The sequence below is a fragment of the Loxodonta africana genome, chromosome 13, assembly GCF_030014295.1.
Source record: "Loxodonta africana isolate mLoxAfr1 chromosome 13, mLoxAfr1.hap2, whole genome shotgun sequence".
NCBI classification, from domain to species: domain Eukaryota; kingdom Metazoa; phylum Chordata; class Mammalia; order Proboscidea; family Elephantidae; genus Loxodonta; species Loxodonta africana.
Genome location: NC_087354.1, coordinates 61,802,966 through 61,820,377, shown reverse-complemented (window position 1 = coordinate 61,820,377; position 17,412 = coordinate 61,802,966). Strand labels below are relative to the sequence as shown.

Here is a 17,412-nt window from a genome sequence, read left to right as displayed (position 1 = left end):
CAACCCCATGTGTTACAGAGTAGAACTACTCCATAGTGTTTTCTTGGCTGGACTCTTTACGTAAGCAGTTCTCCAAGCCTTTCTTCCGTGGAGCTGCTTAGTGTGTTCGAACTGCCAAACTTTAGGTTAGTTGTTGTTATTTGCCCTTGAGTTGATTCCAACTCATGGCGACCTCATGTATGCAGAGTAGAACTGTTCCATAGAATTTTTTAAGTTGTGACCTTTCAGAAGCAGATTGCCAGGCTTTACTTCCGATATGCCTCTGAGTGGGGTTTGAACTGCCAACCTTACCATTAGTGGCCAAGCATTTAACCATTTAGTCACTCACCAACTATTTGTGCCACCCAGGTTCCTTATCTTTCCACTCTACACTGGCCCATTGATTTGACACCTGAGGCCCATCCTCACCTCTGCCCTGTGAGGCTACTGTATCACATGGTCACCTCTCTGGGGTTATGGTTTTGGCCAAACCAAACTCCAGAGAGACCAAATCCAGTCTAGCCCAGTTTTAAGTCTGTTACTTTCTCTGTAATGATTCAAGGCTTGTTATTGTGTGCCTGAAAGTAGACCACCCTTTTTTTTTACAGGTCATCTCTTGTGAGGTGAGTAGCAATTTATTTTATTGGATTCTCTTTGTTTTTGCTCCATCGTGTAAACCTGTAAACAGGTTAGCTTGCCAAAACAAAGTAATTATTTTTAAAACAATAGCCAGAGTATGCTTTCTACTGGGTCTGTGTTAAAGCTCTCTTTCCCATTTCTTTTCTTCTTTTTATTTTATTATTTTATTTGTTATAATGATGTTTATATAACCTAAACAGAGTCCCTGGTGGGACTCTGGTGGCAGAGGTTGGAGGTTCAAGTCTACCCAGAGGCACTTCAGAAAAAAGTTCTGGTCATTTACTTTTAAAAGATCAGTCATCAATAACCCTGGGGAGCACAGTTCTACTCTGACACACGGAGTCACCATGAGTCAGAAGCAACTTGATGGCATCTGTTTTTTGTTTTTGTCTTTGTTTTTTACATAATCTAAATAGGGGGAATCAGGGAAACTCAGTTTCTCATACTTGGTCAAACCATTATGCCAAGTTCCAAAGCAGAATTCTCCCCACAGTGAGGCTCTGGGCCAGTTGGATAGAGTTTCTGGTAGGAAGAAGTTGGTGTCTACTTAATTTATCTGGTCAACATCAAGCACCAAAATACTGGATCTTCACCACTGAAGGACTTTTCATATAGGAGATGTAAATACATGAGACAGTATAGAAAGAAAAAATAACAAGAAGTTCATCTGTTTCAGCACAAGGAATGAGGGCAAGCCTGGTTCAGGCCCATGGTTATTTATCTCTTTCCTGCCTCATCCATCTAGATTTTTTCCAGATGATGATTTGGGCCCATCCTACCTTTCCAACTTTACTTTCTTTTCTGTTCTTACTTGTAAATTAGCCTATATTTCAACCCAACTGAGTTTCTCATATATATCACAATATTGTCTCTAAACCTTTACACCTATAAATTCCTTCTTGAATTTTTTTTCCTTCAATCTCCATACCTCGAAGTCCTTCCCATCCTTTAGGCTGACCTCCAGGCCTCTAACTACATCAGGAAGCTTCCTAATTTCCTCACAAAGTAACTGCTCTCTTCCCTGAATTCTTGTGACAGTTTACTTGTACCTGTGTGTGATCCATCACTTTCCATTTTGTACTAACATCATTGAAATTAGTTTATTATTACTCACTGAGCACTTGCTAAAAAGTGTGTTATAAACAAGTATTTAATCTTTTCGAAAATCCCATAAGGTATTTTACTAGGCAGGATAAGTTAGCTTTTGCTGCAGTAACAAAAAAAAAAAAAAAAAAAACTCTCCATGGCTTAACACAAAAAAGATTTCTTACTCTTATATTGTGTCCATTATACATCAGCTGCGAGAGTCTGCCCATGGCAATCAGGCCAATGAAGCAATAATCATCTCAAACACTGTTAAATTCACAGGCCAGAAATTAAATGTCATGACTGGAAGTGAAATCTGTTATTTCTGTTCATAGCTTATTGTCCAGGATCAGTCAAATGGCCACAGCTACCATGAATGCCTCAGATAAATACTATTCTTATCTTCATTCTATAAATGAGGAAACTAAGGCTCAGAGAGGTTAAGAGGTTAATCCAGGTCAATTGGCCAAAATTAGAAATGAAGCCTGCTTTACTCCCCAGCCTGATTATCTTAACCTCTCCACTGTGCATCTTCCTATCACCCCTTTTATATTAAAAACACCTCACCAACCGGATGCATGTCTGATTCATCTTTGTACTGCCAATGCCTAGCACAGTACTCTATATGAAGTTGTTTTTGTTGTTAGCTGCTGTCAGGTTAGCCCTTGACTCATGGCAACTCTATGCACGATGGGATCAGACCATTGTGATCCATAGGGTTTTCATTGGATGATTTTTTCAGAAATAGATCACAAAGCCTTTTTTCCTAGTCTGTCTTAGTCTGGAAGCTCCACTGAAACCTGTTCAGCATCATAGCAACACTCAAGCCTCCACTGACAGATGGGTAGTGGCTGCACTTGAAGTGCATCAGCTTGGAATTGAACCTGGGTCTCCCACATGGAGATTTCTAGTACAGAACCACCATTGCCCCCCTCTATGAAGTAATACTATGTAAATACTACATATTAGTGAATTTATTGTTCTATGAATATTTTCCTACTTTAACTCAGAACTGAGCATTCCTAGTGGTTAGAAGTTTTGGTATCAATTTTAATGTCTCTTTCACAACACACAGAAATAGTCCTTTTCAGACCTCCTCATATATATAACAAAGGAAGCTACCTTCTATTGCATACATCACTGAAATACCACTGGGTCAACAAAGCTCTTTTCTCCCTAGCTGGGATGGAGATTAAAACTACTGGTTTGCATAATACAGCATAGTAGAAAATATAGAGAAATCTTGTGGTACATTAAATGCCTGGGTTTCTGGTTACTGGACCACAGGTATGGTGTCTGAGCTTGACAAGGTGGTATACTGAAAAAGTGATCTCCATGGTGTTTTTTCAAAGCCCTGGCAGTCAAAATTCTGGTAAAGTTCTCATCGCATTCACTGATTTTAGCAGTAGCTAGACAAATGGATGAATGGAATCCTACTTAAGAAAATCAATAAGAGCAATTTAGATTTCTTTTTTTCTGTGGGTAGGAAGGGGATACATTTCTCCTGAGCAACATCCATTGCACTGTCTAGGCTAAATCGATGTTTTGTAAGTGCCATCACCACTGCCATTTTGGTCATTCTAACCAAGTAATGCACGTGCCCAGATCCATAAATCACTTTTTCCACAATGAGATGTGCATAGAAGAAATGCTCTGCCGTGTAAGGTTATGTGGCTTGTATAAGGCAATCTAAGCAGAACTCATCAATTCCTGTAATGTCCTCATGGGGAACCACTGCCTCAGAAGAAGGCAGAATTCTTTCATATCTTAAAGTCCATGAAAGTTTTTAGGAAAATGCTACCAAAGTAGGCTCTACCACAGAAGAATCGCTTGCAAGGAATAGGAACAAAGTTACTGTTAATTACTAATGATGTGGGGAAATAAGGTTTCAGAATTCATTTTTTAGGCAAATAACATACACTACCCCAGGCACTCTTGGAGGTCTGGTAGAAACACTTCATCTTCGCCCCCCAGGAGGTTACAAACTAACTGGGGGCATAGAAGAATAAACCGGAGTGTAAAAATGACTTGAGGGTGGAAGGGGGAAGGAGAACCAAGATCAACAGCCTAAGGCTGATTCCAATGAGGCAGAGGTCAGACATGCCTCCTCTCTCTTCCATCTTTACTAGTTCTCACAGCAGCCGTCCGTCCCACAGCACTACTTCTCAGCTGGGTTCAGTACTTCATTGCAGTGGCCACGCAGAACTCACAGACCGTACTTAACAATTACAGGGTTTATTAGGGAAGTACCAGTTAGAATTCAGGCTCAAGAACACTCAGGATGCAGTTCTTTCATCAGGACAGCTTCTTCCCAACTGTACTGACAGGCACTCCTCTCCCTGGCCCTAAGCCTCTCCCCAAACGCACCCAGCTTTCTGTCTCTGTGGGCCGAGAAGCCCACCACGCTGTCTCCTGCTGCGTGGTCTCTGCTGCCGGGCCTCTCTTCCCTTGGCGATGAGCTCCTCTTCCCTACTTCTGGATTGGCTCTTTTAAGCCAAAACTGACCAATTCCCTTGGTAGGCCACAATTACCCTATCACACAATCACCTGGGTGGGAGTTACAAGCCCATGACTAGAAAGGCCACACACAAAAGTAATTAATTGTACTGCACAGGGTAAACATTGAGACTGTAAGCTCCATGCTCATTGTTTATAGCTGGTATCTACTCTTATTGGTCAGTGTTGGTGCTATATCGGTTGTGAAAATATTTGAATTTCACCCCTATGTAAACAAATTGTTGGGGTTGGGGGTGGGGGGTGGGGAACACATGATACTCTTGCTTCCCATGTCCCAGATAGTATCCTAAGTGTTTCATGTCTTTTTATTACCATTACAACCCTTTAAAGTCATACTACTGTAACCCCAGTTTTACAGAGCAACAGTAGGTTAAATTACTTGCCCAGGGTCACAAGCTGCGGAGTGATAAGCAGGTCTTACAACTTGACAGGAAAGCACATACTCAACAGCTACAACATATGCGAAAGGAGCAATAGGGAGAAAAGGAAAAGAAAAAAACTGAGTCTCCAGAGCTTGGAGAAAAGGGGCAGGGAGTTCAGGAAAGCGTGACAGAAAAAGCAACATTTGAACTGTGACTTGGAACATGAGTAGTGGTTTGCCAAGCAGAGAAAACTTGAGAAGAGTATTCCAGAATTATGGCAAGTATGTCGAGTAAGCGTAGGGGTGAGGCAGAAGTTACAACAAGGGCCAGATTGTGTGGGACTTCCTTGCATGCTATGGTCAGGCATTTTAACTTTGTGCTATAGGCAGTGGGGAGCCACTTTTAAGCCTAGGGAGTAATATAGTTATATTTTTCTTAGAAAACTAAGGCAACTAGGGGACACAGTTACAGACACTTCGTAGACATAACCAAATACCTTGAGAAATTGGTTTTCTGGGTTTGAAGACTTAGGACCATAGTCTACTGGGACAACTCAGTTAATTGGTGTAATATAGTTCATAAGGTATATGTTCTACATCCCAATGTGGTAAGTAGTGTCTGGAATCTTAAAAGCTTGCAAGCATTCATTTAAGATACAACTATTAGTCTTTACTTGTCTGGAATAAAAGAGAAAGAAGGAAACCAAAGACTCAGAGGAGAACCTAGTCTACAAGATGAATCATTTACATTAACCACGGCCTTATCTACCCTGAGACCAGAACTAGATAGTGCCCGGCTACCACTAACAACCATTCTGATCAGGGCCACAATAGATGGATCCTGATAGAAGGGGATGAAAAATGTGGAATAGAACTCAAATTCTTAAATGAGCCAGACTTGCTGGACCAGTTGAGACTAGAGGACTCCTCGAGATTATCACCCTAAGATACTCTTTAAACCTTAAACCAAAATTATCCCTGAGGTCGCTTTTTAGCTAATAATAGATTGGCTCATAAAATAAAGAATATCGCCCATGAGTACTATGCACCTTTAAAAAATCATCTATAGGAGACCAAATGGTCAAAAATTACTCTAAAACGAAGATGAGAAGGCAAGGGGACAGGGAAATTAGAGTACTGGAAATGACACAACCAGAATAGAATGAATGAGAATGATGACACATTGTGAAAAATGTAACTAATATCACTGAATAGTTTGTGCAAAAATTGTTAATTGGGAACCTAATTTGCTATGTAAACTTTCACCTTAAACAAAATAAAATATTATTTAATAAAAAAATAAATAATAAAAGTAAGGCAACAAAGATGAACCAGGCCAGGTTGAGAAGAACCTGTGTATACAACTTTCAATGGTACTTCATGATGCAAATATGAAAATTCTTTGGGAAGGTGGTGGAGCCGCCAACTTACCATTGTTCAGATTTGTTGCACAGTAGAGAATGGAGAATAGAAAGCATTCAGGGGCCAGTGTTATCCTCTTCACAAATAAGTCAAACAGACCATATATAAGTATAGGACTGATGTGGCCAGTATTGACAGCTTTTGCCTTCTGTAGCCAAGTGAATACACTTGAGGTAAATCACTTCCTCTCTTTGGTTTTGTTTGACCTGATTCCAGTAATTAAAATACTGTAAACATCTTCAAGCAGGAACATAAAAAGTACACTTGAAAAGGATAAAACTTTGAATACCTCCAACTACCCTCCTTGCTTATGATGTTATACAGTTTGGTGGAGGAAGGTGGTGTATAGGGTTGTGTAAAGAACACTGGCTCTGGGCTTGGGTTTGAGTCTTAGACCTTTGGATAATTCAGTTTACTTTAATGAGCTTTACCTTCCTTCTCCGTAAAATAGAAATGATAATGTCTACCTTATAGGGCTGTTGTGTATTCCTAATGGCACATAGTAGGCATAGCTACTATGACAATAGTAGCTGGTCGATATTATTGGTGGTGTTTATTCATTAAACACATACTCTCACTTCATTGACAGCTTTCCAAATAACATTTAGAAGCTCTGAAGAAACCTCCCCTTAGAAAGCACTGAAGATCTTTTTGAAATGGTTAACGTTGCCTAGGAATAAGGTATTCTTAGGTACTGAGTGACTCACATTCTTCAATAACCATTTCACGAAGGGAAATGAAACAGATTGCATTGGTGTCAAAAGGAAAACCACGGGATCCTAATCACAGTTGCAGGGTGTCAGGGACTAACAAAGTCTACAGAAGTGAATGAGTTAGAAAGGTCAAAGCAGCCACCTTCTTCCTCCAGGTGGGGAAAAAATGTTCTTTAATTGGGAGTCACACAGATAGATGAAAGAACGAGAGAAAACAAGAATCAGTCGATGTGGAAATGAGTTTATCTTGGTTTGCTACTTGTCTTAGTTTCCTAGAGCTGCCGTTAAAACAATACCACAAAGTACTGTATTTTACGCAAATAACATGTGCATTATATGTTTTTGTTTGTTTTTGCCAACCGTGCAACTCCCTCATGCATTATTTTCCAAAGTGCACTATGCATGTTATATGCGTGGGCACATTATTTGCTTGGGCGTGTTATTTGCAAAAATACAGTAGGTAGCTTTAAAGAACAGAAATTTATTTTCCCACAGTTCTAGAGGCTAAAAGTTGAAATTCAGGTGTCAGCAAAACCATGCTGTATCTTGATATGCTGTAGAGGGAGATCCTTCCCTGTCTCCTAACTCCTGATAGCCCCAGGCGTTTCTTGGTGTTCCTTGGCTTGTAGATGTATCTTTACATGGCACCTGCCTTCCTCCTCTGTCTGACTGTTTCCTTGTCTCTTCTTCTTTTATAAAATGTCCCTTAGAAGGAATTGGGATTAGGACCCACCCTACTCCAGTAGGGTTTCCAAGGAACTGATAACAAAAGAAAACTTATTTCCAAACAAGGTCACATCACAGGTACAGGGGTTACGACTTCAACATATTTTGGAGGCACAGTTCAATCTATAACACCATTACTGCTTAAAAAAAAAAAAAAGTGAGAACTTATTTTGTTATTTATAATCATCTCAGCACTGTTATGCAGTTGTCAGCACCCTCTTTTGTTAGGTATTTGAAGAAGCCCTTCTAAAGGATTTGTTTCTCTTTGGTAAATGAATAGTTTGGGTCAACCATCTGTTGTATTTCCAATTTGTTGGGATTGTTAAGAGATAGAATATCTGGTCCCATAGTTCCTTTGTATGTACTTTCTCACACAGCATGTGTTAAATGTGGGAAGGAGAGGGCTCTGCTGAGAACTGTGAAACAGGATGAGCTGATATTCACTTTGCCTTAGAGATGTTTACTAAACTGTTGGTATAATTCACTAAATCCAGAGTCTTTCCCTATTCTTTTTTTTGTTTATTTAGTGACTCATATTTCTTTCCACTTGGGAGGGAGAAATTCTTTTGCAATCCCAACTATAAGGATATAGTTGTCATATTTGAAATATGGTGCTAGACATAAGTGAATGTTAGTTCATAAGCATGATCACCCTCTGTGTCATTTCAGCACTTTTCTTTTTTTGCCATTAGTTCTCTCTTTGATTTTTAAAAAATTTTCAGTTACTTGCTTTTCACTTTAGATACGTGAAACTAAACAGTAGCAATCACAGTAATAAGGTAAGATCTAAAAACAAGATGCAGTGCCATGGTATTAATAAGATTAATAATACGTTGCAATTAAGGAGTGCCGTGACTTACATTTAAAGCTTTGTGGGCATTGTTATTCATTCATTATGCCTCTCTCTCTCTCATACACACACACACACTTTCATTCACTCACAAACCTTTATCTATGAGATATTTCACAGATAAGGAAACAGTCTTAGAGAGCTAAGGTAACTTTGCCTAAGATCAAATAGCCAGAAAATGATGGATCCAGGATTGTAGTCCTTCAAACAGTACTTCACATTATGGTTAAAAGGGACTCCTTGGAGGATTGTGTTTTTTTCTTGAAGGCAGGAACTTGTCTTATTCGTCTTTGTACCCAGTTCCTAGCACAGAACAGAATGGAACAAGGAGGTGACGTAACTAGAGCTTTATTTTAGGAAGATAAATCTGGCAGTGATGAATGGGATGAAAAGAACAGGCAAAGACTGCAGGCATGGAGAAAAGTTTAGATGTTGTTGCAGTAATACAGAGAAGAAGATAATGAGATTATGAATGAGAGAGTAGCACTGAGAAAAGAAAAGAAGCAATGAATGTCAAAGTACTAGGAAGAACAAATCAGTGGGACCTGATGAACAGGCAAGCAAGGAAGAGAATGATAGAAGGGCAGAGTAGAGAAACTGGGTTTTCTCTCCGTAAATCTGATTGTTTTTCTCCCCCAAAATAGTCAAAATCTACTCTCCATATGAAACAAAGCAAATGACTTTCATAATCAATAATTTATTAATTTTAATGAGAAACATTAAAACTAACATGTCAAGGCTTACTGTGTGTCAGGTCCTTTGATAAATGTCCATTCATGCAGCAAATGTACCAGGAACTATTCTAGATGCTGAGGATATGACAGTGTGTTGATCCTCATGGCACTTATATTCTAGTTGGAGATGTAGGAATGGCCAGTGCATAGAGAGAAGTAACTTAGAGTGTTAGAGGATAACAACTAGCTTTTCTGTGGCTTCTTAGGGAAGTCTTCTCTGAATGAGTAGATATATCTTCATCGTAAATAAGAGGCAACTGAGACTTGGGGATATTAAGTGACTTCTTTAAGCTAAAACAGGTAATGATCAACCTTACCACATTTCTGCCTCCAGCACGTGTGCAGAAATCACATAGAGGCTGACTACCAGGGTGATCAAAGCAGCCAGATCTTTGACTTTTTTCCTCAGAGGAATGCCAGTTGGTGAGCAAGTTCAGATCAGAAACTTGCTCCCTGAGTGTAGAGCCTGGATATAGAGAGGTTGCTGTTGGTTTTCTTTGGGAATTAGGTAGCTTCACCCAGCTTTGGTATTAGACCCCTCTTCTCTGTTGGCCTCTCCCTCCCACTGGCCTTCTTTTAGCACCCAGCTCAAGGCTCTGCACAAGCCATTCTTTCTCTTCTCTCCTTCCCCTTCATGTGGCTAATGTCAAGTTACCCCTCAGGTCTCAGCCTTGTCACTTTGTCAGGTCAAGGATAAGTCTCCCAGTTACAAGCCCCCAAACTCACTATACTTCTTCTACTGTGATACTTAGCACAGTTTTCATTAAATAGTTTATATATTATTTTATTAATGTCTGCCTCTCCCACTATACTCCCTAAGGGAAGGGACCACGTCAATAGCGTGTTTACTGCTGATTCCAAGTGTCCAAAGAAAAAAAATTGATTAGCAAGTCAATTAGAGTTAACAGGGTTTATTGAGTGAAAAAGGGTTCACAAACAGGAAGTACCCCAAACTTTAAATGGTGAGAGGACTCAAGTTTACATGGTTACAAAAAAAAAAAACACTAAACCCATTGCCATCAAGTTGATTTGCAACTCATAGTGACCCTACAGGATGGAGTAGATCTGCTCCATAGGGTTTCCAAGGAGCAGCTGGTAGATTTGAACTGCCGACCTTTTGGTTAGCAGCCTGAGCTCTAAATCACTTCACCACCAGGGCCCCTACATATTTACAATGCCCTTTTAAAGTTTAGCTAAGTACCTTGCCCTTGGCTTTGATTGGTTACTCACATTTAATCTTCCTTTTGCTTTGGGAAGGAAACCCTGGTGGTATAGTTGTTAAGAGCCATGGCTGCTAACCCAAAGGTCGACATTTCAAACCCACCAGCCGCTCCTTGGAAGCTCTATGGTGCAGTTCTACTCTGTCCTGTGGGGTCGCTATGAGTCAGAATTGACTCCATAGCAACAGGTTTTTTTGGTTTCTGCTTTGGGAAAGTTGGTCACTGAATGCTAAACTGGCTTATCTTGATCGGATGAGTGTTGCTAACTCATGCTGTTAAGAATTTCTAACTCACGCTAACATGCTAAGTCATGCTGATAAAGAAAACTTGCCTAAATTTCAATTCTACGTAAAGCTGGTTTTTTTTTTGTTTGTTTGTTTTTAATGTACTTTAGGTGAAGGTTTACAGAACAAACTAGCTTTTCATTAAACAATTAGTACACATATTGTTTTGTGACATTGGTGGTTACCAACCCCACAACATGTCAACACTCTCCCCGCTTCTCGCCCTTGGCTTCCCTATTACCATAAAGCTGTTGTTTCTTGTAAATGAACTTATGACAAATTTTTGTTTGGCTGTTGGCCCAGGAAAGCCATTTTAACTCTTGCCTCTGTAAAATCTTTCAACACCAATGCTGAGCACAATTCCTGGCATATACAACTTGTTGGATGAATGAATTATAAAGGAATGATGAATAAATAATGAATGAGATATATATCTTCCAAGTGGTAAATCTGCAGGGCATCCTAAACAGTAATCTGGAAACAATTACATGTCCTGGCGGCTACTCTCATTTTCCCAATCCCTAATCTGATCCTATTCTGTACACAGCTAATCCTGTCCTTTGCACTTAGGTTCTTTAATTTTAGTTGAAAAGGTACACTTCGTGAACTCAGCTCCAGCCTGGAGGTCCTTTTTACACATCTGAGCCCAAAGCCCTTTAATAAAAAGAAAATGAGGCTTTGGGAAGTGTTAGAAGAAAAGAAGAAGAAAAATGAGAAAACGGGGTGGGAGCATTCACGGAACAGTGAACCACTAAGGACAGAGAGTCGGGCATGACTGAAATGTCCTAAGGAAGCCCTCATACTTATTCAGACAGTTCTCTCTCTTCTTGCCCCAGGTAGGAAATCCTGACATCTTCTGCTTGTAGTCTAGAGTCTTATGAGTGAGAAGAAAAACATCTGACTTGAGGAGCAACTAAAATCTATGAGCAGGGATCTTGGGAGCAAGGCTTAAATAAAATTCAGTTAGAAGTTCCTCGTACACCTATTAAATGCCTCCTTAGCTGTTAATGCATTCAGCTCTTAACCAAGAGGTTGGAGGTTTGATTCTATCCAGAGGCATCTTGGCAGAAAGGCCTAGTGATCCATTTCAAAAAAATTAGTCATTGAAACCTTGTGGAGCACAATTCTACTTTGAAACTCGTGGGGTCACCATGAGTTGGAATCGACTCAACAGCAACTCGTTACTGGTTATCCTGCTACTTAGATGAAGGCTCACAAGGACAGGCACATGAGCATGGCGATGCAGCTGAGTGAATCAACCACGCAAACAGTAATGCTTACGACTTGGACATCCGCTTCTGATTTGACAACCAGCAGCCGTAACAACTCAAAATGTCATTTGTGTTGCTAATGCTGCAGAAGCTGCTCTGCCCTTTTTTGATAGATCCCAAATATTCATGGAAATCAACCTTTGCTTTGCAGTTGTCTTCTGTCCATGGGGAAAAAAATATTGGGTTTATTTAAAAGTAGCATCTTTCAACTCACCCATGAGGTGTGTACATTTTCCCCACTCTCATTTTTTCCTTTAAACATTTTTCCTGTGGAGAAAGAAAGGAAAATCTATCCGTTGCTATGTTCTCTACATTTTCTGAAACTTGGAAGACTCAATTACAAATAGTATCAGACACACTTGGGATCCAGACAAATTTTGCCTATTTTGTGACAGGTGTAACAGGAGACACATTGGCCCAGGAGTTAGATCGTGGTTCAAGTCTCGGCTCTGCCACTGAGTTACTGAGTGATGTTGGACAAGTTGCCGGGCTGTAGTGGACTAGGTGGTCTGTGCAGTTACCTCCACTCTAAGATGTATGGTTCTCATTGCAGGCACCTTTTCCACAAGTCCTGTGTTGACCCCTGGCTTCTAGACCATCGCACCTGCCCTATGTGCAAGATGAACATTCTTAAAGCCCTAGGGATCCCGGTAAGCACAGCACAGCCTACAACATCATAATGTCTTGTCTTTCTGCCTTACCCCAAAGCAGGGAGAACACAGCATACCTAGTTCTATGTCCCCTTAATCACGTAGCAGTGGTGTCATCTGATGAAGCTCTAAGAAACCCCACCCCCGTCTGAATATATTTCTCCTCTCACTTTTTCTCAGTCTGAGACCACCACTACCCTTTTACCGTGTCCAGTTATTCGTCTGTAAGTCAGGGTGCTGCTTATGTAGCTGATAGGCTTCTCTTCTGGGCTGCAGTGTGTGAGTGGAAGTAGGACATCACAGAGGCTTGATGGGCCAGTTGTACATTGGTTAGTTCGTGTGTGTCATTGCCCCTGCTCGGTCATCCAGGTCACCGGTATGCCATGCTTTCTGATGTTGCCCCCAGTCACAAAGCTTTCAGAGGCATTGAGCTCTTCCCAATAACGTGAGGGAGGACAGTTGCTGGGATCTGGCTTGGAAGCTTCTGTGTGCTGTGAAACTCAGAGGTCTGTGGATACCTTGAGTGAACAGGAAACGAGAGCCAGAGCCACTTAATTCTAGTGCTGTCCTCAAGCTGGTTCCCTCAGTCATGTTTTATAAAATTTAGTCTCTCCCCCAGCGCCAAGAGAATCCCGCCAGCTGGCCTGACACTCCAGAGAAAGACTTTCCCAGGGCCATACCCGATGAAGCCCACAAACTGTGTTTGGTGTGACACCAGCTGCTCCATGTTATCCCCCATAGCAGACAAGGGCGGGAAGTATGCCAGACCACTAAATGTGAGGACTTCACAAGAGAGATGTGCGAAAAACAAAAGGCACTGTCTAAGGGAAGCTAGACAAACAGAATAGAGATGCCAGTTCCCCACTCGCCCCCTCCACTTTGCTGCAACCTCTCTGCTGTCACTACTCATGAAGGAGAATATGAATAATTCCAAGAGGTTACTGAAGAAGGATCAGATCAGATATCAAAGGTTCTCTTTAGTGCCAGTGGGCTAATTATCTGAGGAATATCAGAGTGACGCTGTTGGAGAGGGCACACCTGAAGCATGATGAGGCCAGAAGTTGGCTGCATTTTCTACCCCTGCACCAGCTGCCTCCAGGCCAGCTGTATGCTGATTTGCATGGTTGATGATTTGCTCGGTTGATACACTAAATGCAAATCAACTGGTGTGACCACAGCTCTGAGCTATATTTTAAGAGGCAGTGCAGTGCGTTAAATTTTCAGACCACAGCTGCAAATGCATAATACGTTCATGGTGAAAATCAATTACAGTGAACATAAAACATTGCTAAGAGCCCAGCATCTCTACCAGATACTGCTGACTTGCAAAACTGAACTCGGTTTTTCCACTTTGAACATTTCAGACTGTAACTGGTTCTTACGGTTAGGGAGGGGGAAATAGGTATGTGTGTGTCTGTGTCTGTCTGTCTGTCTGTCTTTGGTATCCAAAATCTTTAGAATACTTAGTTAAAAGAAGGCCTTTACATCACTTGACCTAGTTTCTATTGCTCGGGATATTTTCAAAGCTCCTAAATCGCAATCCCAGCGCGCCTTGGTCAGGACATTGAAACCAAACTGCCCCCGGTGGTTGCATTTTGTACTAAGTAGCATTTGATTTCAAACTTCTGCAGAAGCTATTTGTAAGGGAGGTGAGAATAGAGTTATTAATTGGTTTTAAAATGGAATTTTTTGGGTGGCCTTTTGGATTATTTCCAAAACTAATAACATTTTCATGTTCAGCAATTTGGGATTCTGGCCGTCGTTTGATGCCTACCAAGACTGGATGGGATTTTACTTAGCACACTTGACTTCCAGGAAGATAACCATCAGTAGTAGCTTTCGAATTTTGCCAAGGATTTTTAAAGGCCAGCTGATAGGGAACATGACAGCCATCTAAGCACGCCCAGAGAACAGAACATCCTCCATGAAGAATAAGGCACGTAGAGTAAGCTGCTTCTCACGGAGCCCCAAGGTATATGGCTACCCTCCCTGCCTGCCCAAGGCTTTTCTACTTCTGTCCGAGAGGATGCTACAAAGTATGGATTCGGGAGGAATTTTGGATGTTGTTCTACACTATCTTCCTGCCATTGGTTAGCACCAAACCTAAATTATAACAGAGATATGACATTCTAGCCTAATCTTAAAACTTTTCATCTCTTTGAACAAGCGCACAGACCCTCAATTAGAAAACACTTCTTTATACCTGACTGGAATCCTTTATTAGCAGCTTAAAGAACTTGTCTTAAATATTTCCTAAACGCCTTAAACTCCATTTCTTCGTATTCAAGGAAAGTTGAAAAGAGCTTGTCACTCTGATAATTGATGCCTGTTGGTCCTTCATCTCCATGCCCCTTACATATGCTAAGTGCTTAATAAATGTTTGTGGAATTATAGCCCTTCAGATTCTTGAAAGCTGCGAGTCATAGGGTCGTATTTATGAAATCCACCCTGACTCACCTTTGAACAGTGTCCACTCACAAACGACTTGATTGTAATACTGATCCACTAGATTATTCAAATACAGGTGGTAAGGTTGTTTCGTTTAGTTTTTCTTGAATATCCTGGTGCCTGTCTGCTCTATGGAAACCCTGGTGGCCTAGTGGTTAAGAGCCAAGGCTGCTAACCAAAAGGTCGGCAGCTTGAATCCACCAGGCAATCCTTGGAAACCCTATGGGGCAGTTCTAGTCTTACAGGGTCGCTATGGGTGGGAATGGACTCGACGGCAATGGGTTTTTTTTTCTTTTTCCTGCTCTGTAAGGCACATAACCATAAGTTAAAAGCCAAGAGCTGGGTACATTTTCATTTTGTAAGTGATTTCTCTGGAACGAGATAAAGACTGAGAGCACAGCTCACAGGTGGTGAAATTCCCATTACAATGGGTACCTTTTTCCATTATATTTTGCCAAGAGAAATAAAATAGTGAACTGAAAGGAAAAAAAAAAAGTCCTTCATTGTCAGAAGCATTTTTATCCTGTTATATGCATTACAGCACTTCACACGCTTTCTATCCTGTCAAGGCTAGGTCTTTCCTTACAGGATGGCAGAGTGCAGTTTCAGGGACTATTCTTATAAGGATCCATATAACCTGGTTTTTCAAATCCCAGCAAACACCTCTTCCTACCGTTAGTATCCTAATATGAATAAGATGATTACTATTGAATAGGAAATCCTGTGAATCCTGTATTCTAAGGTCACTAGCTATTTAGCAATTGATCTACTTGAGGGCATTTCCCCCTTGCTAAGCTGACTCTGAATACCCATACAATCATCACTTACAGGCAACATTCTACATGTTTTTCTGAACATTATGACTGTGACTTCTCTTAGAGGTGTATAAATTGGGTCTCTTTTCAAAGTATTATTCTATTTGAGGAACCTTTTAGAGCAGATATAAACTGAGATTATGTAAAGTTGGTCTATTACATACTATATCTTAACCAAATTATTCACGCCTGCTATCTTTCACAGTCTCACCAAGCTAATTAGCTTTTTCTCTCTCCCGCTACCCCTCCACTAAAGATACAGTACTGTTCCTACTAGCTTACCAACTAAGGGCAAAGAAACACCCTAGATAAAAATAAGGAACTATATAAAAGAAAGGAATAATGTCAGCAACCAGGATCAACATTTTGAAAAATACATCAAACTGCTATTGCACATATGCATTGCGTTCAAATGTTTACGGCAGAACCACCAGCCCGCACAACGTCCTCATTGTGGTCTTTTCCTTCTTGATACCCCACACACAATTAGTTTTCCTTATAATGCTTTTTGGAAACCCTGGTGGCGTAGTGGTTAAGCGCTACAGCTGCCGATCAAAAGATCAGCAGTTCGAATCCACCAGGCGCTCCTTGGAAAGTTCTGCTCTGTCCTATAGGGTCACTATGAGTCGGAATCAACTCGACAGCAACGAGTTTGGTTTCGGTTTTTGGATAAGCCTTTTTATGCGACATACCTTGTCTTTGCACAGAACTTAACAGTTTTTAGAGTGTCTTCTCTAATCATCCTTTACGTGATCTAGGGTAGATACAAATATTCCTAAATTTTCAGAACAGAAAACTGAGACTCGGATAAAATTTTCAAATCAGCACTCACTAAACGCCTAATCGTTATCAGGCACTGCGTTGGAGGCTTGGAATTTAAGCTCAGTAGGATATGGTTAGGGGAAACCCTGGTGGCATAGTGGTTAAGTGCTACAGCTGCTAACCAAAGGGTTGGCGGTTCAAATCCACCAGGCACTCCTTGGAAACTCTATGGGGCAGTCCTACTCTGTCTTATAGAGTCGCTATGAGTCGGAATCGACTGGACGGTAATAGGTTTTTTTAGGTTAGGATATGGTTGCTTCACTTTAGGAAGTTTGTAGGCTAGTGGAGTGAGACAAACACATTAAAAGTAACCATAACACTCGGGAGAAATACCATTTCCAGTGCTACAGATACAGGAGTGGCTGCCTCGGAGGGTACACTACTTAGGAAAAGTGACATTTGAGCTGGGAATTAAAGGGTGATTAGGACTTCAGAGCTCGGCTGCTAACCAAAAAGTCTGCAGTTCAAATTCACCAGCTGTTCCTTGGAAACCCTGTGGGGCAGTTCTACCCTGTCCTAAAGGGCCGCTATGACTCGGAATTGACTCGATGGCAATGGGTTTGGTTTTGGGTTGATTTAAGAGTTCACAAGGGATCAATTTGAGAAGTTGGGGTGTGAAGGGGGGAGAGGGGTAATTAGTGCAAAAATCATTCTGTACAGAGGGACAGCATTAGCATGACTATTGAGAAACAGGGAAAGTTATGGTGTGTCCTGTGTTTCCAAAGGCTGGGGTTGAGGCCAGAAAGATAGGCTGGGACCAGGCTGTAGAACTTCTGTTTCGCTCTGCAAAGAAGCTTGGCAAATGCAGTTTCATTCCTTAGGAGAAGAGGAGAATCATATCTGTGTTTTGTTTCATTGTGTTTTTTAAAATCATT

General features: G+C 41.0%; 1 protein-coding gene across 2 annotated transcripts in view; it reads left to right on the top strand.

The window, feature by feature from the left end:
• RNF150 (ring finger protein 150) overlaps window positions 1-17,412 on the top strand; it is a 317,481-nt gene that overhangs the window by 212,196 nt on the left and 87,873 nt on the right. For both annotated transcript variants that reach the window (XM_064267530.1, XM_003417507.4), the window contains exon 5: window positions 12,356-12,452. In XM_064267530.1, the coding sequence (XP_064123600.1) occupies window positions 12,356-12,452 (97 nt within the window). The remainder of the gene's footprint in view (window positions 1-12,355; window positions 12,453-17,412) is intronic.